This window comes from Cebidichthys violaceus, unplaced genomic scaffold (assembly GCF_023349555.1).
Source record: "Cebidichthys violaceus isolate CVI_PGR_0920_01 unplaced genomic scaffold, fCebVio1.0.p SCAF_131, whole genome shotgun sequence".
NCBI classification, from domain to species: Eukaryota; Metazoa; Chordata; class Actinopteri; order Perciformes; family Stichaeidae; genus Cebidichthys; species Cebidichthys violaceus.
In genome coordinates this window covers 90,185-113,211 of record NW_027176298.1, presented here as the reverse complement: position 1 = coordinate 113,211, position 23,027 = coordinate 90,185, and the positions used below count along the sequence as shown (strand labels likewise).

The following is a 23,027-nucleotide window of genomic DNA, read 5'->3' as shown; positions in this document are numbered from 1 at the left end:
CCTGAGCCTATATTATTCCCCTCCAGTTACTAAAGTTCACAGCTGCACCAAAGAAAATGAGGCAGTTTCCCCTCAAATTTAATGAATTAAAGCTTTTGTAACTGTGCCACAGATGTGGGCACACCATCAGCCAAAGTGATCATGAACTGTGAGGAGCTTGGTATAAACAAGCCACACACACACACACACACACACACACACACACACACACACACACGCACAAGTCTACCAGAATTGGCAAGGAGCGGAGAAATAATTGCTAGACTGCATTATAAACATTTTTGTACCAACTAAAGCCCTCTGCGAATTCAATCAGTCTACTGACTCTGGGCATGGTGACAGAGAGAGGTTAAATGATCTTCTAATCAGAGCCACATGTCTCCACCACCAGTCTAGCCAGTTTAGAAACATCACCAAAGCCTTGATATCTGGACACCACAGGCATACAGGAAAGCCCACAAGTATGTGGCAGATACATATGTTGGAAAGTGTCTAAGTGTACTGTGTGACAAGTCGTGTCTCAATCTCTGGGCTCTCCAGTCCGACACAGTCTACGTTTCCTGTTGGTAATTGTACTTCTGTTAACAATCTACATTTTAATAGACCACGGCAGTGTTTTGAGTGCATAATAAACATTCATGAATGTCATTTGTTCCGGCAGCGTGTCACCATTTCAAGTATTGCGGAGCTGGCTTAGCTTATTGAAGTGGAGATTTAAGTTGAACTTTTTATGTTAATTAACTTCCTTATTTAGAAAATACAACGGCCCTTTTGCAATATTGGTATTCAGGGAGCATTTTTCCCCAATAAAACCTTCGTGAAAAACATCCCAGCATGGTGTGAAAATGAGCTCGCAGAGAACTTGCTTGAGGAGGTGATCCATCAGAACAGCTTTTATTTTTGTCTTTAATGTTACAGTTGCACAGTTAATAAGCAAAACATATACGTTTTTTAATCAATCTGCGTTTACATTGGCCCACAACAGGACATCGATTCAACCCCCGAAAACAACAAAGAGCCGACACGGTGTGTATCGTAATGGTTTAGCAGGCTTTCTGCAAATCAATGTTAAGATCTTAGCAAAATGAACGAAGGTGGGAAAAAACGCTATTCACAAATCAAACACTACAGCAGAAAAGTGATGATCGGAATTTAAGTTAAATATGCAAATACACATTGTATGGTCCTGGAAACATATTTAAACTGAGGACCTCTAGGTTTAAAGTAGACTGTTGCTATAGCAGCACAGATATAGCTCCTCCGGATGTTTATCAGTCAAGGATGTGGCAACCCCCCTTCACCCCCCACCCCCCCCCCCCCCCCCCCCTCTGTGATGCTACAGTTACTACAACAACACAGAGCACCCCTTTACTGCTGTCCACAATCTTATCTTTGCCTTAGTGCAATGTAGACAATTGATAATAGGCCTTTAGAGGCCATATAACAAATGAAGAATGCCCAAAATGAGAGCCAGACCAGTGCCGGGCTAAAGTACAGTCAACATCTCCTGCCTGCTAAGACTTCCAGAAACTACCAGCCCTCCTCTCCACCTCCATTCTACGTTCGGTCTCTAACAAGAAACAGCAGCGTGAGCTGACCTCCGAGCTCATAGGCGGAGGAAATTGGAGTGGCCGAGGTCGCACTCAAACAGTGTTAATCCTGTTGTGGGCGGGTGGAGTACAGTTCCTTTGAAGCTGAACAAAGGGTGTCCTGCCACGACTGTGTCACTCAGCAGAGGGCCACTAACACAGCCGGGCAGTCAGAGGCCTGCCCTGTGGGGCCCAGAGGACCTGTTCACCGCTCGTTAAAGGAGAAAGCGGCTTCGCTTAACAGCAACGTCGAAGTTGTAACGAGGGAAATGATGCATTTCTCATTTTCAAGTAGGACATTAATAGACTGCATTAACGTGCGTTTATAGGGTGGAGGGGGGTTTATGACATTCATCTTTTACTCAGAATCATTACTCAGACGTAGGCGATCATGTTTTATTGTACCCTGTAAACACCTGCAAGTTGACTTGTATGCAAGTAGGTTTATGGTCTAAATGTTCTGGCTCTGGGATGTTATAGGAAAACAGTTCACAATAGTGAGTGTGTGGAAGAAATATTACTGAACTTAAAACGAGCGCAGAGAAAGTAGAGACAGTCTCACATAACATTCAAACTGGTCGTAGCTCTCAACAGTAACATATTATAACAAACATGAATACATTTGAACTCAATAAATAAAATGATACAGAACATTAACATTTAACCCGACCAAGCAGAAATGCTGTTTAATGATGTGTGACAATGCAACATCTTAAACTGTCTTGGGTTTTATCAAAAGGCTTCGATTCCTTTGATGTCTTCACTTTACTGGCCTCCAGGGGCCCCGTATCGCTTTCATATTTATACACGGAGCGCTAAACAGGAAAAACACACCGGACCGGACCGCACCATCGATTAGCCATGTGCCAACGGATCTACTGTGAGCAGAGCTGTCATTTGGTGAGAGCAAATGAACAACTCGAATTGATGACTTAACCAAAACAGACTGCTTACCATAAAAGCCGGTCAGCTTTACCCCGTTAACATCTAAATTCTTGCATGACACCCAGTCTTGATCTCCAAGCTTTAGTCCAAGATAGAAGCTATTTCTTCAGATTCAGAGTAAATGCAGTTGTAATGCATGCTTAGTCTAGAAAACCTAAATAATGTGTCGCCCTGTATCATAGTTATTTGCTTGCAATTGAATCAGTAAACATAAAACACATTTTTTGGTGACCTGGTGATTGTGTATAATACATTTTTGTCACAAAGTGTAACGCGCCACATATTAGCTGGTTGCTGGCAGTGTCAAATATCCAAAGGATCAAGAAGACTTGTGCTTTCACACTACTCCCTCCTCTCCACCGGGACGGCTCGGTGCATCCTGGGAGTCTGAACATGTGCGCTGGCGCTTTGCATGCTGGAATATGTTGTCAAGAGACAAGAGTTGAGAGTCAAGAGGGGCAGTAGGTATCATCTCCAGTTTGATTTCTGGAAAGGTCAGGTCAGGGAACATGATCCCCAGCTGCTCTTCAAACAGCTCTTTAAGCGTCCCGCCTGCCGTGGTGACCTCCGTGTCAACCTGCAAGCCAAGATGAGGGAAACAATATTTGATTACCGAGTGTCAAGAACTGCCTAATGCTGAAGAAAAAAAATAGCTTTTTGAAAATGTTTCTTTGTACAGTACCTCACTGAGCGCTGCGCAGTTCCCAAAGACCAGCCTGATGTCTGACACAAACTCTGCAGGGCTTTGGTAGCACAGACTCTGCTTCGCCTCCAGTCGTTTTTTCACAGCGGAAAGATTCATTGGTCCCTTTATAGCCAGCCTGTTATTAGCACATACCTACAGTATTTAGAAAGGGAGAGATAATAAAACGATACAATTCTACAGGAAGGTGAAGTAAAACCGTGATTAACATCGCTACATATATTTTGTTATGTGAGGGTTTTTTTAATAAACAGATGTTTCAAGCCAAAATGCACGCTGTAGTTAAGTGCTGCGCACAAATATAGCGTTGCACTGTACGCACTTATTGTCGATTATAGTCCATAATGTCCATCCGCTGTGCAAAATACAAACACTACGAGCTCCGACAGCAAGGCAAATCCCTGTATATTTATAATACCTGATTAAAGTTGCATAATGTCTCTGTATTTACTGATAAATACTGCATATTACACATCATTAAAATAACAGTTACAGTAACTCCATGTGACATTAATCCTGTGAACTTTTCGCCCGCAGTCAGCCAGGCTTCCAGACTCACCGAGGGGGATACGGGCCGCGGGACGGCTGAACTCGGTTCGCTGCAAAACAAGCGCAGCAACAGCTTCTCACACTTCTGCAGTAGGTAGAAAAAGACAAAGGACTTAATACATGACAAGTGACATATTGGTGAGGTTTTCTGATTGTATTCTTTTATACTTTTTATACTACTATCATTAAATGTTATTGTTGTAGTGCATGATATAGATGCAGGACAATAGTGAAGACAATATGGTTGCTTGCAAACATTTATTTCGGTTGATTTACTAAAGCTGTGGTTAGCTTTACTTCAGCGGCTTCCAATGGTTTCCAACAGTAAAACCACGTATTTGCTGTCTATCCAAATGCTACATGTAGCCTGAAATCCTTTGTGTTCTCTGGAGCGATCGCTTCCCGGTCCTGGTCAGGAGGACTGGAGGTCTTGTGCCTGGTGTTCACGTTCATGAAAGATGTGAGTTACTTAGTGAGGCTAGCCAATGAGTGAGCTAGGATTCTGAGTGAGTCTGTCCAATGAAGGAGCAGGAGGAGCGCGCTGTAACATGTGCAAACTATCGTTATGCACCATAGCGAGGTAAGGATAGAGACACAATCTGAGCTTTTAGCCATATTTTGGGAAATATGACTGTGTTTGCTGCAGATATCCAAAAAGATTCTACTTATAATGACTATAATTCTAGGGTACTGACTCGTTTGTCCACAGGGGGAAATCCTCCTTCAGAGTCTGGCTCCTTCTTTACTGTTTTGGCTTCAGGTTGGCTGTTGTCGCAGTCATACTCTATCTCAGGCACTAACAGGTCGCGGCAGAGAGAGCAAAACCATCCGCCACTGAAAAGACACAGTGCAGAGACTCAATACAAAAGCCAGTAAACAGGAACACACTAGTGCATAAAGCATGTTGTCAGATGAAAAACCTCACACCAAGATGGGAAAACAACTTGTCTTGCCTCATTCTTAACAGCTGAAGGGGTTTTTATTCCACAGGGGACCATAATAATAAGTATAAACATCAAAAAATCAAAGAGAAACATTATGAGTGAGTTATGGGGTTTTCATCTGAGAGCATAAATGAATTAATTCGCCCTGTCAGCGCTTGCCTGGGAGATTTGAGGAGAGTTGGAACATGGCACGAAAGGTGAAAAGCCCTGGGACACTTATCGCAGCACAGCAGCTCCCCCCCAGTCTGACACGCAGCACACAGGCCTTCATTAGGGTCTTCCAGCGGAGCGTGGTGCTGGTCTACCTGCCCCCCCTCCAGTGAGCGGATGGGATCCGGAGCTTTAGTCTCACTCTGGTCCCGAGGGCTGCTTGGAGGCTGTGAATGGCTGTGGGGTTTGTCGTCTGTGCTTTGAAGAGGAGTCTGGACTTTGTTCCCCTCACCCTGGGCACTGATTTGGGGTTGGTCACCCGTGCTGTCGGGGAGGCTGGCTCTTTGGTTGGCTTGTACCTGAAATCCGCAAACAGGGAGGAAAAACACAGCTTTGGTAATAGTGTAACTAATATGTAATAAATGGACTCAACTTTGATCCGCCATAGTTGTGTAAATATGTCAGTATTTACTGACATGTCATGTGTCAACCTATTTTTGCCAAAAATAGGTTTAGAAAATCTCGCTAATCTGTTATCAATTAGTGTGGTGAGTACAGTAACCAATTTCTAGTCGGGAGAAATTAAGGCCTAGTTGTAATATCCCACGATTTCCCTTTAAATTCGTACTCTGTGTTAGCCCAGTCAGTAGCACGCTTCGGATAAAAGCATCTACCAGATGTCTGATATACAGTATATATGGAATAGTCGTTGGACTGTAGTAATAATCTATTGTCTCCTCACGTAGCTACTGTCGTCGTCTGGCTCATCTTTGATGACGATGATGGGCCCTGGTGACAATCTCCGTCTTTTCTTGACGGTCGATCCCACTGCTCCACTGGCCTGCTGTGTTTCTGGAGGTTTCCAGGTAACAGTCCTTGGGAGCAGAGCATGAACCAATTAGAGGGAAAGCGAAAAAAAATTCACCAGACAGACCGGTTGGCCCAAAAGGAATTAGGGCGCATGCAAGCTGTCTCCCTACCCCGGTTTCTCCTCCTGGGATACAGCGGCGTACCCCAGTGAATTCTGCTGTCCTTGCACTTGAGAGAAACAAAAATCTGTTTTCCTTTATCGAGAATACGGCAATGCATGCGGTCTGCAAAACGACAGTGACGGAGCAGACGTACCGTTTCTGTGGAGCAGAGCGGGTGGCAGGCTGTGGGGATAGCTTGGTTTCAACACATACACCGGACCGCCTGGATCACTCCTCCCGTTCAGATACGCGGGCTCAATCTAAACACAGCATCGCATGTCGTTTTACTACAACGTACGTCAACATAGTTTACATTAACGGATGGAGTCACTTGCCGTCTGTCGTGAATGAGGCGAGCCGACGCCGCCGTTGATGGGCAGTGGTGCTACGTGGGTGTACAGAGGTGGAGAGGAAAACACGTCCACAGCTTTGGGTTGGTAGCTGGAGCTGCTGCCCATCCCCCTCAGAGGCTACAAGACGGGAAGAAAGAAGGGAGACGGATAGAAATGCCGCAATCGTTCTCATCCTGCATTCCTGTCAGCGTCTGTAAACATGCGATGATGGAGGGGAGCGTGAAACAGTGCGCTTTCATTACCCTGCCGTTGGTCGACGCCCCATGGCAACAAAGAAACACGGGAGACGAATCCCATAAACAAAACACTCAGATGCTTCAGGCTGATCTTTGTTTTGGTCTGTTTTAACTATGTGTAGGTTCAGTTAATGTTTCTCTACAACATTTTTGAACGCATAACACTACACTACAATAACACACCACTTCAAATCACATATACTTCATGTGAAGGCCCTGAACACCTATTGTTGTCGAGTACTATGAGTGATGGGATCCTGAATTAAGCCAAATTTGTTTTGCTGAAGTCAGAACAGCGTTTGTAACTTTACATGTGGATCAAATCTGATCAATCCACACACACACACACACACACACACACACACACACACACACACACACACACACACACACACACTGTGTTAGTTATTGTGTGTTAAACATTGTTTAATGAGTGCTAACCACTTCACTGTTTTTGTAAACCTTCCAGGAAGCCATTCGTTTTCATTTCTTTCGCAACAGTATGAAAATCGACTTGCCTCATCATGCCTCATCCCGCTAGGAGGTAATTCTCTCAAATTAATCTGCACTCACAGTTTCAGTATAACAAAAATAAAAGCAGACACAATGTACACTTAAAGTTGCGGACTTCTCAATTATCCTTCAATCTCTTTAAGTTGATTATACTATAGTGACGCACAGAGAAAAACAAGCCTGACCACAACCTGCTTTAAAAAATAAGTATTAAGTGTAGATGATTTGTAGTAAAACATGCAAAACACTGGTGTATTTCTTTCCTCCTGAGATCATTTCATTATGCAGCTATAACAGCTTGTGCACTTCACACACCCAGTATTGTCCTGTGAATGAGCCTGCAGCTCAGCGCTGGAACCAAAACAACCCCTGCGCACTAGACTAAACAACTTGGATGACGAGATATTATCAACCCTCTCTTATGAAATCTTGGGTCCGCTCTCTGTCGCATGTTGGCCGCCGTTGCACTGCGGATTGAGCTGCGTTTCATTTTATGATTTTGAGTCATAAACTCGTCCAAGATTAAAATCCATCTTGACAGGGAAAGACACAAATTGCCCAGGATGTGAAGGCTGTCAGCTCTATTTAGGACAATGTCGTCCGCTGTCGGTGCTCGTTAAGAGGGCTTGTCTGTCCAACAGACACACTCACACGCAGCGACGCACGCTAACCTGTGGCGTAAACCCAGGGCTCGGTAGGCCGCTAGTTGGGCTGACGTGGTTGGGAGGAGGCGCCGTGAACCTGCGAGCGGGTTGGGGAAGCGCGCTCTGGGAGGGAGAGCCTCCTCCTTGCAGGGACCCCGGGACGGTTCGCTGCAGTCGGACACTCTGGTACCACGTCCAGGGCGGAGGAGGTGGTTGGGGCTGCCAGTTGGCCTGAGGGTTCAGCTTGTCCACCTGCATCTGGAGCTGAGCCAGAGTGTTATGGGGCGCTCCCAGGGCAAAGCTGTGGGGCGAGCCCGAGGGGCCGTGGCCGGGGTGGGAGAGCTGATGTGGGATACCCTGAAAACCACCCAGCTGATGGCCCGGTACACTCTCTACCACTAAAGAGCCTGAGGGGAGCATACACACAGAGACAAGATGAGCATAACAAGTAGGGATGAACAAATACACAATACAGACAAAACGTCTGCAGGGAACTGTGGGAAAGGGAAAGTTTGGGCAGCAATGTGGTAAAAAGTTTGCAAAACTTGTTTGGGGGTTATTAAGGGGGAGAAACATGTCAAGTAAATAACTTCTATCGGTTGAAAGTGTTTTAGATTAAGTTTTACGATGACATTCAGAGCCCGATGTGATGTTTTCCAAAACCCAACAATATTAAATGTAGAATGATGTAAAACAAATAAAAACAATTCCTCACAATAAAGAGGCTGGACCCAGAGAGTAGTGTGATTTACACTTGATAAAAACCAAAATCTGACTTGAACAATGAATTGGCAGTCAAAATGTTTGCTGTTATTTTTCTGTTGGCTGACTCTTGGAATAAATATCTCAGTAAGCTCTGAAATCTGAATCTTTACTCTCTCTCCCTGATTCAGCATCCTTCATCCAAACGACTAAAGGGAACCAACAAATCTCTGGTAAGTGCTGTGATTTGCGTGTAGAGATGACAAGCCCCATACCCTGTATGCAAGCGACAATAAAAAAAAAAAAAAAGGGATTTTTGGCAAGCAGTGAAATATAACAGAGGGGCTGGTTTGTGGTGGAAAAAGTGTTCACTGTTCTATTTTGATATTGTCCAGAGCATAACAATTGAAACGTTGAGTTTTTAAAGTGAAACAGGAGACTTTCGAGGGACAGATAATCATGACATAGGTCTTACTCTAGCTTTGTGCAGTTTCTGCAACGTTTGCCACATTAACATTGTCTGCCGCTGTCTTTGTCGTCACGCTTGCCTAATAAGTCCATCAAAAGTTGCCTTGGTTGGAACATTTGTGAATTTGTGGATTGCAGCCTGGCCTTCATCTTGTGACAACTTTCTGAAAATTAGCCAGTAATAAACTACAGAAATGTTGCTAAGGCTTAAAGCCAAATCAGAAAAAAAAACAGTGTCAAGACTGAACTAATCTCAGGGTTCCTGATCAGTTTCTACAACAGAGACGTTCGTTAATGTCTTACCCAGATCCACATTGGAGGCCCAGTAAGACGATCGACTCTGGAAGCGCACAGCGCTCTGCGGTATGAACGAGGTACTACATTTTGCCCGCAGGAGGTTTCCGATCTGAAACAGAATCTGCAACAGAAGGGATGTGATTAATAATTTTCGGAGGAGGACACTTGTGTGTTACGAAAGGCATATGTTCCCGCTTCATCACGGCACAAGACAGACCAGCCTCAAAAAGCGTCTTCACGGTGGGACGAGCCTTACCAAACGTTTACAGAACAAGAGGGCCGTGCCTCCATTCCTGGCGGTGGCCCACTTGGTGAAGTCGATGACGTGCTCCAGGTGTCTGGATAGATAGCCGATGTCCACCTGTTGTTTTCGCAGCACACTCTCGTGGTCCTTTGTTACAGCCTGAAAAACATGAATTAGTGAGCATCTGCGCTGTTCAAACAGCTTGAGGGTAAGCGCCGCGGGGGGGGGGGGGGGGGGGGGTAGTCAACTGAGGTAACGCAGGTAATGTTCTTCTGAAAACCACACAGCAATCTACAGATCAGCAGCATGCCGCTGACAAACAACACCGTTGTGTTGTATTTGTATTTGTCATGGATTCAAAAGCCTTTGTCGTACCTCAAGTTGATTGACTAGCATCTTGCCCTTCTTGTTGATCTCCAGAATCAAACTGCAGATGGATTTCTTTATTTCATTATGAACCGACGTGCGGTTCTGATCAACCTGAAGAAGTCTGAAAAGCAGACATTATTAAAACTATCAGTAGGTATTTTCAATTTGACATAATATGTCCAAAATCAACCAGCACAAAATTCAAAACACATTTTGGAGCCTTTTCATTGTTACTTGTTATTATGCTTTTTGGCTAACTTTGGTATTTTTTTCAACCTGGAAGCTATTTTCCCCATTTTGTTCTGTCGAACTAACTAATAGGGACAACAATTTCTGAAATTGTTCCAGCATTGAGCGAGAGCGCTGCACACAATAACAAACGGTCAAGAAAAAAACATTTGATTTCTCCACAGGGTCTCTTTCCCGTAAAGTTTTCTTTCTGACACTTATAATAACAATCTGAAACTGTCAGTGGCAAAAAAAACAAGCACTGTTAGTTGCATCGACGATGTGCATCTGCCCTCGCAGCTCGGTTAGCGGCTGCGGGTCACAGCGCTTTTCCCTCAAAACTGCACCACTTTTAGAAAATCGATGCCCCCATGAGGCACATCGACACATAAACATGGGGAAATAAGAGTCCAGGCTGAAGAATAACAACCATTGTGAGAGCTAAACTTCACGTGGAAGAGTCAAAATGGCTTCTTTCTAAACAGTTCAAAAAAACAAACTTTGAGAATCTTTTGCATATACTTTACATACTGTACGTAACCTTGTGGTATGTGGAAGTACATACCCTTTGTTTATGGAGTTTGACACCTCTTCAATCAGTTTCTTTTTCTCCTGCAGCTGATGGGTCATGCTCTCCATGTGCTGCTTGTGGCTTTTATAAGCATCTTCAAGGAACTGGTAACTGCTCCAAAGAGAACACTGAGTCAGCGGATGCAACGTATATGACATGGATGATGGGATGTGAAGCAGCAAAAATATTTGTTTTAATATGTGCCCCAAAGTGACATGTATCCACAGGTGTGTGAACCGGCATATGATATAATTATACTGGGTAATATTGCAGCTTGTGACTGTACTTGTGGTCCTTGTGCTTTACTAGTTGGCAGTCGCGGCAGGTTAGCAGGTCACAGGTCTCACAGAACAGCTTCAGCGGCTCTTGTTTGTGGACTTCACACAACATCGGCCTCTGACCCGACACACCGTGGACCTCTGGGAGACAACAGAAGGCTCATCATTCTGGGTAACTGGCAAGTTATTTCTGGTCTAACGTTTGAAAACCTAGACAATAAGACTTTTGGCTTTTACTTCTTTTTGAACTACAACTCTAAATGGTTTAATTGAATTAGGATTCTGCTGAAATTCGTGAGCAATGTGTTCCAGTGAGGAGGTTTCATTTGCATCCCAGTACCACAAAAATGCAATAAAAACTGGGCAAGATGAGAGATTTCTTTGTATTAATGTATATTTATCATTTGGACCATTGATAATACTTTCTTTAAAACAATAGTTGTAATAGTCAAAAGTGTAAGAATGTAAAATATTGCCAACATTTCTCATCACATTTGATTGCGATGCAGTTAGTCCTGAAATCTATTATTAAGCTCTACACTAAACCCAGAGCAAAGTGCGACATCTGCAGCACCGGTCCCACAATAGCTCTTCTCTTTGTCAGGGAAACACCACAAAGTATTTCACAGAATAAAAAATCAATAAAAAAAAATTTGAGATGAGGACACTGGTTAGAATACCGCGGGAGACTTCGGCCTTCTGTCTGATGCTGTGGTCTTTGGTAAATTTGACTCTCTGGTGGGCCTCCACACAGGTGGCACAGAGGTACTCAGCACAGTCCACGCAAAACCCGACCGCTTCGGTGTTGTCATCACAGGTCATGCAGAGCTACAGGTAGATGAGACAAACAAGCAAATCAGATGAGACATAATCTGCACACATGATGTCAGAGTGGACAAAAGACATATCCAGGAACCATTGTGTTACACCTATATTGTCCCCGTCCCAAGCCTCAGGGCCACAGGACAACGCTTATCATGATCTTCAGCATACAAGGCTGACCCCCCCCCACACACACACACACACACACATGGTAATGCTTTCTGTCACCGACCTGGACTGTCCTCTCCACTGTGCTGCTGGGAGCCTCAGCTGAGTCCTTCACAAAGACGTTCTCCATCACATCTACCTCCATGCACTCCTGCCTGCACACCGGACAGCGCATCACATTCACTGGAAACCACACAGAATGTACACACGTTGGAGTAAATCAGATCAAATAACTGACACGTGACAGACGATGCATGCACTTAAACACACCAGCCTGTACGTGCCAAGATGATTTTCTTTTCTTTTTTTTGTATTGTCTTGCATGGAAGGCGAGGGCCCTTTAATCGATCCATGGGCATTGTTTGTAAACAAAGTGACTCACGTGGTTTGGTCGCGCTGTCAACCTGGGAGCTTGGCGGCTCTGCCATGGCCAAATTCCTCGAGGGCGAAGGCAGACATTTCTTGCAAAAAGAATGGAGACACGGCAGAAGTTTGGGCTCTCGACTGTGAAAGTTCAGGCGGCAAACGGGGCAAGTGTCCATGTGATGTTGGCCGGTTGCTCCGGACTTTTCCTCTCGCACCTGCTTGCTCTCAGCTTCGTTCTCAACGACGACGGAAGCAGCAGCAGCAGCAGCGGCGGCAGCAGCATCCCCCGTCTCCTGTTTATCCACGCGTCCATCCATTTGCTGCACTTTTAGCCTTCGAGGCAAAAAAATATCTCTCTATGTGTAGTCTACGAGATGCACACGCACGTGAGCAGACGGTGCTCGAGAGTCATGTTCCTCCTCCACACTATGCGCGTGCTAAAAGAGCATCTTCTCTCACCTGCATGTCTCTCCTCACTCTCCTCCAGGTCATCCTTTTTCTCCAACACAGCGCGGAGATATCAACAATTCCGCGAACGTTTCACCTTTTTTAGTGTAACGACAACACATCCACGGGAGCACAAACCTGTCGCACGAGAGATAACAATGCCTCCGCGCGAGGGTGTCGTGTCGCAGATGTTGTGAGACGAGATGTTGCTCAAACTGCACCGCACGCGCTCGTTGCGGCACGAGAGGGGTGGGGTCAAACTGCGCGCGTCCCTACAAGAGGAATACGAGGAGAGTGATGGAGGACAAACTGTTTGTTGCTGTGAAAGTTAACGCGTTACTTCCTAGTTTACGTTTGTTTGTTTTTTAAAGAATACTCATTGTAGTTAATTGGACTGCTACTACAATAGTATGTGCTCAGAAAATAATGCATTTTAAAACCTTTCCATTCTTTTAGGGCCGTTAATTAATAGTGTCATCATTTTCTTCTTAAAATTAATGATTTTTTATATCAGGCTATATGCCTGAAGGTGGGTCATCTATTTTACTGCAAATATCAACTTAAATTCCATTTATTACATATTGGCACTGAATTGGCACAATTCGCCACACTCCACTTCCATTGATTGTTTTATTTATTATTTTTTGTGTAATGTAATAATTTCCTAACTATCACATCCATTGTGATCATCACTCAGTTTGTTATAATAACTGATGGATCTATTACTCATAAAACTATTCAATTAAATTATTTTGCTACTTCTTTAAATTATGTATATTTAAACTGCTATGATAATAACAACAATAACAGCAACAGTAACACTAAGAGTAATATAATATCCAGATAAGACTTGGACTTAAACAGACCACTGAAGGAATAAACGCCTTGACTTCCTTTAGGTTGAAAATGCGCTCTAACTTCAGTGAAACGTCAGGGTTCAAGGTTCACTGATAAATTACCTAGTAGGCAGGCGAGAGGCCACTTCAGTTTATCCGCTTTTCCACACACATGAATCTGACAGCAGACAGCCACAGTATCCCTCTCAGTGACGGGAACCACATTCCACTGCTGGGATTGGGAACCTATGGGGACCCTCGAACGGTAAGAAGAATATCGTCTGTGTGTTTCTAGATCTGCATGTGAGCTATAGGCGTGTTGAGCGAAGGACGACTCTCTGTAATGGAGGAGTGCCTGTGGTCATTGCTTGCAGTGATTGGGTAACATTCATTGATCATTTAAACAGGAATGCGTACGAGCACAGACTGCAGCATGACTTAATCCGCACCGGGTCAAAAATATTTTCTCTGAATTTATGATAGACACCCAAAGGCACAGCACTGGAGTGTGTCAAGCATGCCATAGATGTGGGTTACAGGCACTTTGATGGGGCACTGGTGTATTTCAATGAGCACGAAGTGGGTCGAGCCATTAGAGAGAAGATTGCTGATGGAACCGTGCGAAGAGAGGACATCTTTTACTGCGGAAAGGTGATAACGTCTGTCGTATGTCAGGTGTTTTGTACATTTCGATTTTCATTGGAATGTTTTCTAATTGGCACTGCGTTGTCTTCCTCAGCTCTGGAATACCTTTCATCCGCCAGAGTTGGTGCGGCCGGCCTTGGAGAGGACACTGAAAACCTTAAACCTGGACTATGTGGATCTCTACATCGTCGAGCTTCCCATGGCCTTCAAGGTTTCTTCATAGCACACAAATAGATTGCAGTTCACTTACCAACCAGTCATTTAGTGTCTGAACATTGCCCTTAGGTATGTCACTCTGGTGATGTCTGGTTTTGGATAATGTATTATTTACCCTGTCAAACAGGGTGGCTTTGAAGTAAGAAGATGTTTACATGACTGTTTGCCAATCTTTCTTTCTTTTTAGTTATTAAATATACACTAGATAAGATACCAAGACAATTTTATTGAAATGTTTATTAATGCAATAACATTAACAACAATTAGCTGCATAACACATGTGACTTTTGGCTTTAGCTTTAGATTTCAGAAATGATTAGACAGCCAAGGGTGTGTTTGGTTAAGATTGGGTACCTGGAACCATTATGCCGTGTTTACAGTTTTCATAAATGTCTGAGTCACAGTCAGATATTTGTTATGTCAGTATTATGTGGGTTGAGTTATCCAAAATAGTCAAGTTAAAGCCAACTGCACCTTCAAACAGCTCATGCCAAAACCATTGAAGTGTTACATGCTTACATTTTAGCCTGGAAATGAGTTCTATCCAAAAGACCAGGATGGAAAGTACATCTACCACCACACAGACCTCTGTGCAACATGGGAGGTGAGTTCTACCGAGTTCCTCAAAAGAGATGGTCCTGCTATTTCAAGACTTTGCTCTTCTCCTCTTTGTTGTGTCTAATGTCTGGATGCGGTAGTTTCATGTCATATTGTTTTCTCACTTGGTGTATTTAGTAATTTTTCGTTTCACTTTTGCTTTCTTACATAAGTAGAACTTATGAAGCATGCCAAAAACAGTTACAGACTAAGTGAACATGTATTTATGTTAGAGGGAATGCACAAAATATTAAAAACGTTTTAATACTATGAATTTTACATCAACACTAGTGACTGGAGACTGAAGAGACAGTAGAGTTGAAACTGTGTTCACTGTTTAGACACAGTCTTAACAACATGTTAATATATATATATATATTATAGCCTTCATAGCAGGAAATCAGAGACAGAGAATAGGTAGCATCTTTTACAACTAGAAGGAAATGCTATTTCTTCTCTGCATTCTAGAGAAGGTCTCATGCGCTAACAGAAAAATAATAAATCAGGAGAAACCGCATGTGATATTCCTTTTATACTTAAAAGTTGATCCCAGAACATTCTCTGCTGCAGCATCAGAAACTATCAAGGGCAGTGTCATAAACAGCCAAGCTCTATTGAAAGATCTGTTTTTTTTCCTCTTCACCGTGTATTTCTTTCTCCAGTCTCTCAAAGTCTGTAAAGACAATCACTATCAGTCTTTGAGAGGATGTAAATCTTTTCCTCTCAACAGGCTTTGGAGGCTTGCAAAGACGCGGGGCTGGTTAAATCTCTGGGAGTCTCCAACTTCAATCGCAGACAGCTGGAGCTGCTGCTGAACAAACCCGGCCTCAAGCACAAACCTGTGTCCAACCAGGTGACCCCAACACGTCTCTTTGAGTTTTCTTGGAACACGTTTCCGTAGATGGTGCTGTATCAGTGGTTGCTTATATATACCTAATACTCAACAGACTCTGATGAAACTCCTTGTCACAAAAAAAAGATCTTTTGTTTAGCTTTAATGGTATTAAAGGAGTGGATCTTTTCTTAGATTTAGTATAGCGCAGGGTGCTGATGTAAAGTCGGACCACTTTGGGCCTGTATTCTTTTAAAATGATTCATTTTCTTCTTGCTTACCTTCAGGTCGAGTGCCATCCATATTTCACACAACCCAAGCTCCTGGAGTACTGTCGTCAGAATGACATTGTGATTGTTGGCTACTGTCCAATTGGCTCCTCCAGAGACGCATCCTGGTATGAAGGTTTTAAGAGATACGCACTTTTCACTGACAGCCGGCATTTCGGAACGTGTTGCTCCCCCTGGTATTGCAGTCATGGAAGGGTGAAAAAAAAGTCAAGCATTTTTTAGACGTCACGTGTGACATTAAAATCCAAAATCGTTGTCACGAGCAAGCAGGGAAACGGATGTGCAATAGCTAAACTGAACAACTAAGGGAATAGACTAAATTTGGAATGACACATTACTTTTCTCATGGAACGAATCTAATCTAGATCCTTATCATTTGACAATAGACAAAATTATATATATATATATATAAAAGACATATGCAACATGTCAACACTTAGGGATGCTAAACTTATAAACTCACTAAAAAGTGTCTATTCTGGCATCATTTCTATTCTCTATTTTCTTCTGTCTCTGGTTTTAGGGTGAATGTGAAATGTCCTCCCCTGCTGGAGGACGAGCTGCTTGTATCTATTGGGAAAAAGTACAACAAGAGTACAGCCCAGGTGGCTCTGCGCTTCAATGTCCAGAGAGGAGTCGCCGTGATCCCCAAGAGCTTCAGCCCCGAGAGGATCAAACACAACTTCCAGGTGGGTTCACCAAAACGCCTTTCATCATGGCGAGTATTGCTTTGGTGCTGAAATCTCTATTTTTATACAGTATTCACAAATCAATTTCAATCATTTTAATAACAGCGAATTGTATATTGTTGCAGATATTTGATTTTTCACTCACCGAGGAAGAAATGAAAGCCATTGAGGCACTGAACAAAAACATTCGCTTTGTGGAGCTGCTGATGTAAGTATACGCTTTGGTAGGAAAATATGTATAATCAGACGTGAGTTGAATAAAATGCTGTACTTGATCTTTATGTAAAGCATTGTAATGCTTTGTGTTGTGTTGCTTTTATTGTCTTACAACTGTTTTCTAAAAGACAAATAAGACCTCATCATCATGATCGTCATCATGCTCAGAAATGATAAAAAAATGTTTTCTGTTGTTTCAACACAGGTGGAGTGACCATCCAGAGTACCCATTTCATGATGAATATTAATGTTTCGACTGACCTTTTTCAGCATCTTTACACCGGTACATAGTCAACACTAGAGGGCTCTGGCTCACAGTAAATGAAAAGCACAAAGACACGACAGCATACAGCTCAGATGTATGATGACAAATTTGTTCAGTTGTTGCATGTGAGTTTCATGTGAGACTCGCAGAAGGCTCATGTAATATTCAAAGAGAGTTCATAACAACTGTTTTGAAATTAATTGATGCCACTGCTGCTATAAATAAAGTTTGGTTTGAAAATACGACCCTTTTTATTGAATTTGGCAAAATGCATCATGTAGAGAAATACATTTGGATAGTTATTCAGATACAGATATTCAGGTACTAACGGCCACGTAATCAACGCAAGGATAACTTAAAAACAACCAAAGTTGACCAAAGTCCTGTACTTTGTTTGAGGTAAGGTTAGAAAAAAATCAGCTGTGTCAGAGCAAACAACAGAGATATAGAGCAGGTAGTTATGTAAGTCCAAAAGCACAAGGTTTTCTGGGTGTTGTGTTTTTCCATGTCTCATTTATGTTTAGTCTGTTTCCTGTTTTATTTGTATGGGGTCACTCTTCATGTGTCACGTTTTGTTTTACTTCCTCTCTTTTTCCCCGTCTGTTGCTACCATCACTGTGTTCCATTAGTTCATTAGTTCCATCAAGTCTGTTCAGCTTCAGGTGTCAGTTCGCCGTCTCTCCTTGTATGAACAAGTCCTGCCTCTTTAAAGGGGACACTTCATGCTCCTTGTCAGGTTCATACTTTCTACTAGAGCATGTTTACATGCAGTAATGTTCAAAAACACAATATTTTTCTCATATTGTCTAAACCTGTATAGGGTTAGCGCCTGTCTCTTCAAGTCCCTCCCTCAAAAGTTCAGTCTGATTTGATTGGCTTGCAAGAGAAATATGATTCACCCGTGCAGAGGTAGTTCTCAAGCCGTGGGTGGAGATACTCAGATGGGGGGGGGTGGTATATTCTAATGAGCCTACATGTAAAACAAGAAGTGGAGCCAAATCTGTTGTTGAATCTTGTTGAATCACATGTTGTCTGATCTTGGCAGCGCACAAAAAACTGACTGGGTTGGTAGGCCAAACACAAGGGGATACTTACACTACATACATAGAAGTGTGAATGCAATCAGCAGAAGTAAGAAGCCAACGGTAGGCTGTAAACAAACTACAACTCGGCCACATGAGCGTGATACACAACGAGACTATAACGACGTGATGATGTTATGGTCTCATTCAGTTACTTCTTAGCAACCGCCTTTTACACACTGATCATATTCAATGCCTTCACAGTATGGTTCGGGTGAATTTTGACCCAGACCAAGAATCCCCTCATAGTAAGTGTCTATACCAAATTTTAAACTACAGATCTATTTATAATGTCTAAATAGCCTATGTCTCATTAATACATGTATGATTAATCCTTAATAAGTGTTTCAGAGAGCAGGGAGAGTGTATTTTTTTAAAAGTTTTACAACATTCGTTTTTGGAGAAAAACATCTACTATTACACATTATCATGTCCTGTTTTACATAAGACATAAAAGCATAAAAGCCATAATGACTTAAATATATTGTATTGAATTTGAAAATGAAATGAACATTCTGGAACTGTTGGAATTAATAATATAACCATGTTTAATCAGTGCAACCATTAAACTCTGTACTCACTGCTATATGATAAGAAATCATAATAATCAATATTAATTCAACATTTACCATGTAGAACACAAAACATTACATAATAAAATGCTTATTATAAACTAGTCAATAATTCTTCCACGTTGTCTTTCTGCTCTGACACATCCTCCAAATCACTCTCAACCTCCTCATGTTGGAAGAACAGATCGAGGGCCTGTTGCTCACTAACTCTTGCTGCCATGTCAGTCACTGAATTGGCAGCTCAGGTACCTTTATAATGTTATGAACCCCCCCCCCAAATTTGACCCGAAACAGCCTCAGTGTACAAAAAATGTGTAGCACCTGTTTAAAAGTATACAATTTTAAAATATTTAAATTTTTGTGTATTTCGGGTCACTTTAGGAAAAGTCATCAAATTTCAAGCTAAAAGAATGACTTTGAGGGTATTTTTACTGCTGTCAAATGTCAAAACGGGTCACATTTGACCCTAACGGTATGTAAGGGTTAAGACTTTTAAAAGCCTCAAAATTCATCAGAGGGATATTTACTGACGTAGAACAAAATGTTAAAATCTTATTTCAAGCATCTAACTAAAAACCCATTAAATAGCAGAGGGAACCTTAAGTGCATAAATGCTAACTCATTTCCGGGTTTTAGGTGTCATTACTGCAGCGCCGTGACGTTAGCACATGTTGCTGATACACCCGACCAGGCCGGCAAAAATGGAAATCGACCCAGTTCTTTATGGCACTATTTTAGCATGGAGGCTACAAGCAAAATCCAACCATAACACCATGTCAAGAATGAGGAGGACAGATAGCGTATATTCCAAACTGTTTGTAAAAAAATTATGTAATTTATGGGTATTGCAGGAGTTTAAAACCCCTGCTGTCCTGCTGTCCAAACATTTCAGCCCCTGAGAAATGTGGGTTTAAGTATCTCGCTAAAACACGTCTTTGTGGTACCAGAGGGATTGGTATTATTTATTGTAATAAAGATATATAATACACGTTTGTCTGAGAAATGAACACCTCAATTAAAAACAGACTGATGTAGGTTTGAAGATTAAGAAGAAGAAAAAAATTTGGAATCTGTCCATGACAAACAGAAATCCTCTTACTGACCTGTTGGGTTATCCTTTGACAAACAGCATTACAAGGTGGCATACAGTAAATGATACGAATGTGTAGAAAATAAGTATGAAAAAAAATGTATATCCAAATAAATTTGGTTGTTTGAAATAAGTATTCACCATTTTTATGGCTTCTTTACATACATGACAACACTGCACATTTATTTCAACCTCTTCATGTCAGCGCTGTTATTTTATTGAAAAAAGTAAAGCAAAATACAATGAGAGTTAAACCGTCTATGTCTATAGTTAATTCAATTTGCTCTTTCTGGTTGTGCATAATTGGAACTGAAGATGACAGCCAAATCTCTGTTCACATTCACCTTTAAAAGCATGACATGGAGGAGAAAACAGGTGAAAACTATCCGGTCAGGCTTTGGTTAACTCTGTGCTCTCTCACTCAGTCTTGTTTGTTCAGAGAGGGTGTATGAGTTTGATCACACTGTGTAATCTTTGTGTACACACCTCTTACCTACTTTCAACCGTCATGGCCAGTTTTCTTCTTGGCTGTCTGTCAAAGAGAAGTTTCACAACCACAAGAACACAAGATGAAAGCCGTCAGCAGCATTTTACTAATGTGGGTTTTTGTTATTAGTGGCTTAATGTCTGTTCAGATCTCTTCAAAAGCATCCATATTTTAAGTCTCCTATGAGCAGTGATTAAGGAAACCTTTTAAGGATACCCCTTACTGCACAAAGCCCCCTTTGAAAAAAGGCTTAAGTAAATATTTGTATGTGCACAGTTGATCATTTGATTTCGCAGAAACCGAAAAGTGTGGGAAGGGGGGGGAAGTGGTAGTATTAATCTGGTCATCCATCCATTGGTGCATCGAAATGCTGTTTACAATAAAGGAGCAGGGTGTGACATTTAGGGTGATTAATTGGCAGCAATGTGATATAACATTCATAACTATGTTTTAATCAGTGTATAATCACCATCAGTTACTGCAGCCACATTTACACAAGCACAGAACATTTATCTGTTCATATGAGTGAAGCGAATGTAAATGTTTTATATCCAGCCATGTTCTTCTGAAGGAGAATCTGTTTGTTTTGTTTTTTTACATGAATGAATGGCTGAGAGGTTTGTATTAATACGAGTATATTGTTTGCATCTTGTAATAAATATTGATATGTTCTTCATCACTTTGCATTTTGTCCCTTCTTTCTTTATAAACTTTACTCAGAAGGGTTTATTTCAAAAAACGGTTTTCATTTGTTTCTGAGATATTAATGACAACAGTGACTTTGTTGTTGTAAACATAACAGAGGGGTATTTACATTACATTACATTACAGTCATTTAGCAGACGCTTTTATCCAAAGTTACTTACAATAAGTGCATCAACATTGGTATTCAAGAGAACTACTAGTCACCAGAAGTCATATGTACATTTCCTTTTCCAAGCAAGCATCTAAGAGCATGAAGCAGAGCATAACTCAGAGCCAAAGTACAGGGCAGAAACAAGAAAAACAGTTAGTGCAAAAAAAAAAAATACAATAAGTGCAACAAGCTAGTATGAATACAATAAGTGCTAAGTGGAAGGCTCAGGGTAGCACTTCCTGAAGAGGTGGGTTTTCAGCCTGATGAAAGATGGGCAGCGACTCCGTGGGACATCAGTGGGAAGTTCATTCCACCACTGTGGGGTCAGGACAGAAAACACCCGTGACCGAGTCGATCGGCCGCCAGGACCTCTGAGAGACGGGGCGACCGATCGCCCCGAGGCAGCAGAGCGAAGTGGTCGGGTGGGGGTGTAGGGCTTGACCATGGCCTGGAGAAAGGAAGGAGCTGTTCCGTTAGTTGGTTGCAATCTGCAACACACCACTAGATGCCACTAAATCTTACACACTGTGCCTTTAAGTTTATTTTCCAAACTTGCAGTCCAACTGAAATATCTAGTGCAGTTTTCTTCCACTGACCTCAAGTTAGACAATGCCATTTAAAGTATGCAACCTGGTCAAACATTAATCGTTGACAAGCCCTGTGAGTCAGCCCCCAAAATGTCTGCGCTGCTGTTGACTAAATTTTAATTTTGAAGTAGACCTCAAACCAGAGGCTTTTCCACATTTAATTTCATTCATTTGAGTTTGATCTGAAGAGACAGGATGGACCCTTTAGAGAATAGTCTGAGCAGTGACCTGTAGCCGTGCAGTCATAGTCAACAGCAGGAAGCTGCAGAGGGAATGAAGAAATGCAGTTCATTAATGAGCCCCCTTGTCATAATCTGCCCTGCTCCATGTTTTTCCTACGTTTCATTCATTTATGTCTAGTGTTTCCTGTTTTATTTTGTCACTCACCTCTCCCCTATATCGTTTCAGATCACTTCACTTCCTGCCTATGTGTGTTTTGCACACCTGTTCCCACTTCCCCAATTCAGTCATACACTACATATACCAATTTGTTTGGTTTTTGTCAGTTCATCGTTGTTGTTATCTAGTGTTCAGTTACCTTTTTGCCTGTAACCTGTCTGCCCAGTAGCGGGAGAAGTAAGTTATGCCCCAGAGCACACTATTATTACGCGCCATGGTGCACACTAGTTACTAGTCATGAAGAGCACACACACACAAACATATACACGCACACTATTAAATGTAGGGCCGGGTATCGGTTCTCGTATACCTTTTAAAGCATCGACAGAAATAACCCAGTACCAAGTAGTATCAAAACCTCTCCAGTCAAACGAGACCCTGCATCGATCCCGTTTGTGCCTAAATCTTGAAAAAAATACTATTTGTATGGTTTTGATCGCAGCCAATCACCGCAAGTGCTATTTATTTATTGTGACAATTGATTCCATATGTGATAAATTCAACTTTTGCACTTGTGAGGTTATGAATGTATGCGCTATGCTAAACCTTAGATTTTTGGGGATGAGGATGTTGCCATCTCATTGCAAGGATATTATCCTGTATATGATTATTTTATGATCTTTTTGATTAGCAACCATGAGGTCATGCCATCAAATATAATTAGACTTATTGGGATGAAGGGTTGCAACATCATATATGTGGCCAAGAGCTTTACTCATGCTGGAAATTGCAGAGATTTAAAATCTAACAAGTTACTGAAGGTGAAGTGACTAAACAGGTAATTCATACATTAAAAGTCTAAACTACCACA

General features: G+C 42.1%; 2 protein-coding genes across 6 annotated transcripts; one reads left to right on the top strand and one right to left on the bottom strand.

The window, feature by feature from the left end:
• Positions 1 to 1,369: 1,369 nt before the first annotated feature.
• Positions 1,370 to 12,827, bottom strand: LOC137870658 (transcription intermediary factor 1-alpha-like). 4 transcript variants are annotated; one of them, XM_068708057.1, is made up of 19 exons: positions 12,570 to 12,827; positions 12,127 to 12,443; positions 11,809 to 11,927; positions 11,435 to 11,582; positions 10,763 to 10,895; positions 10,471 to 10,587; positions 9,684 to 9,798; positions 9,321 to 9,467; positions 9,071 to 9,185; positions 7,625 to 8,004; positions 6,187 to 6,321; positions 6,006 to 6,111; positions 5,861 to 5,918; positions 5,623 to 5,755; positions 4,890 to 5,239; positions 4,482 to 4,620; positions 3,797 to 3,871; positions 3,217 to 3,372; positions 1,370 to 3,111 (listed from the first exon to the last, which is right to left on the bottom strand). In XM_068708057.1, the coding sequence occupies exons 2-19, from the start codon at positions 12,425 to 12,427 to the stop codon at positions 2,872 to 2,874; spliced, it is 2,967 nt and encodes a 988-aa protein (XP_068564158.1). In that variant the 5' UTR covers positions 12,428 to 12,443; positions 12,570 to 12,827; the 3' UTR covers positions 1,370 to 2,871. The 4 variants fall into 4 exon arrangements, with proteins under 4 accessions (XP_068564158.1, XP_068564157.1, XP_068564160.1 ...); XM_068708056.1 differs by having other exon boundaries at positions 12,127 to 12,827; XM_068708059.1 differs by lacking the exon at positions 12,570 to 12,827 and having other exon boundaries at positions 11,809 to 11,899; positions 12,127 to 12,195.
• A 678-nt stretch (positions 12,828 to 13,505) lies between these two features.
• On the top strand, positions 13,506 to 17,383 carry LOC137870657 (aldo-keto reductase family 1 member D1-like). 2 transcript variants are annotated; one of them, XM_068708053.1, is made up of 9 exons: positions 13,506 to 13,658; positions 13,877 to 14,044; positions 14,133 to 14,249; positions 14,781 to 14,858; positions 15,582 to 15,704; positions 15,971 to 16,080; positions 16,497 to 16,662; positions 16,788 to 16,870; positions 17,084 to 17,383. In XM_068708053.1, exons 1-9 carry the CDS (start codon positions 13,566 to 13,568, stop codon positions 17,124 to 17,126), a joined length of 981 nt encoding a protein of 326 aa, XP_068564154.1. In that variant the 5' UTR covers positions 13,506 to 13,565; the 3' UTR covers positions 17,127 to 17,383. The 2 variants fall into 2 exon arrangements, with proteins under 2 accessions (XP_068564154.1, XP_068564155.1); XM_068708054.1 differs by having other exon boundaries at positions 13,528 to 13,658; positions 13,933 to 14,044.
• The last annotated feature ends 5,644 nt before the right edge of the window (positions 17,384 to 23,027 follow it).

What these genes read in the sequence shown, in the direction of transcription:
- LOC137870658 (XM_068708056.1), bottom strand. Translation starts at nt 12,427, where the DNA reads ATGGATGGACGCGTGGATAAACAGGAGACGGGGGATGCTGCTGCCGCC. An exon ending in TCAAACTCCATAAACAAAGG is followed by an intron (nt 9,799 to 10,470) that starts GTATGTACTTCC and finishes TCTGCTTTTCAG; the next exon opens with ACTTCTTCAGGTTGATCAGA. An exon ending in TCCCAGGAGGAGAAACCGGG is followed by an intron (nt 5,756 to 5,860) that starts GTAGGGAGACAG and finishes TCTGCTCCCAAG; the next exon opens with GACTGTTACCTGGAAACCTC.
- LOC137870657 (XM_068708053.1), top strand. Translation starts at nt 13,566, where the DNA reads ATGAATCTGACAGCAGACAGCCACAGTATCCCTCTCAGTGACGGGAAC. An exon ending in ACATCTTTTACTGCGGAAAG is followed by an intron (nt 14,045 to 14,132) that starts GTGATAACGTCT and finishes TGTCTTCCTCAG; the next exon opens with CTCTGGAATACCTTTCATCC. An exon ending in GGATCAAACACAACTTCCAG is followed by an intron (nt 16,663 to 16,787) that starts GTGGGTTCACCA and finishes ATATTGTTGCAG; the next exon opens with ATATTTGATTTTTCACTCAC.